Source organism: Eimeria tenella, genomic scaffold (genome assembly GCF_000499545.2).
Source record: "Eimeria tenella Houghton genomic scaffold, Eth_scaff3207, whole genome shotgun sequence".
Classification (NCBI taxonomy): domain Eukaryota; phylum Apicomplexa; class Conoidasida; order Eucoccidiorida; family Eimeriidae; genus Eimeria; species Eimeria tenella.
The window spans coordinates 959-1,746 of NW_013543056.1; the positions used below are offsets into that span (position 1 = coordinate 959).

Here is a 788-nt window from a genome sequence, read left to right on the forward strand (position 1 = left end):
AGCAGCAGCAGCAGGACGACGAGGACGCGCGCCGCGCCGCCGCCGCCCAGCAGCAGCAGCAGCAGCAGCAGCAGCAGCAGCAGCAGCAGCAGGACCCGGAGCTGGTGCTGCTGGGGACCCTCGAGCTGCCTGCGGTGTCTCTCCACCGGGGCCTCGCGCGTCTCCAAGCCCGAGGGTACATACACCCCAGCCCCCAACACTTGTCTCTTGTCTCCGCTTTTATTTCCAAAATCTTGCAAGGCCATTCTCCCCACCTTGTCCTCCGCGGCCGCGGCATTGGGCCCTCTCAGGGGCCCCCAGGGGCCCCCGGGGGGCCCCCGGGGGGCCCCCCAGTCTCGGGGGCCCTGGGGGCCCCCGACGCCCCCGGGGCCCTTGGGGACTCAGGGGCCCCTGGGGTCCCCGGGGCCTTGGGGGCCCCTGGGGGCCCCCCTGGGGGCCCCATTGGGGGCCCCCCTGGGGCCCCCCCGTGGCTGGTCGAGGCTGTGCGGAGCATTTTGGTGGAGGCCCCTTTGCCACGTTTGGAAAGAATAGTTGCTTCGACATTTTCGAGTTTAGAAATGGAGAAGATGAAGCTGCAAGTGCTGGGGTTGGAGGAGGCAGCAGCAGCAAACGGCGACGCAGCAGCAGCAGCAGCAGCAGCAGACAGGGACCGCGGCGTGCTGCTGGGGGCCACCATCAAGACACAAGTCCAGAGTCCCTTCGGGCCGGGGGCCCCCATAGAGATCCGGCGGGTGGGTGTGGATATCGAGCTGCTGCACCTGCCGCCGGAGCAGCAGCAGCAGCCGCTG

General features: G+C 69.5%; 1 protein-coding gene across 1 annotated transcript in view; it reads left to right on the forward strand.

Moving 5' to 3' along the window:
- Positions 1-731, forward strand: part of ETH_00042420 (uncharacterized protein) — a gene marked incomplete at both ends in the record, with an annotated part of 1,325 nt that extends 594 nt beyond the window's left edge. The window contains one exon of the mRNA XM_013376202.1: positions 6-731. Coding sequence (XP_013231656.1) covers positions 6-731 — 726 coding nt within the window. The remainder of the gene's footprint in view (positions 1-5) is intronic.
- Positions 732-788: the final 57 nt, after the last annotated feature.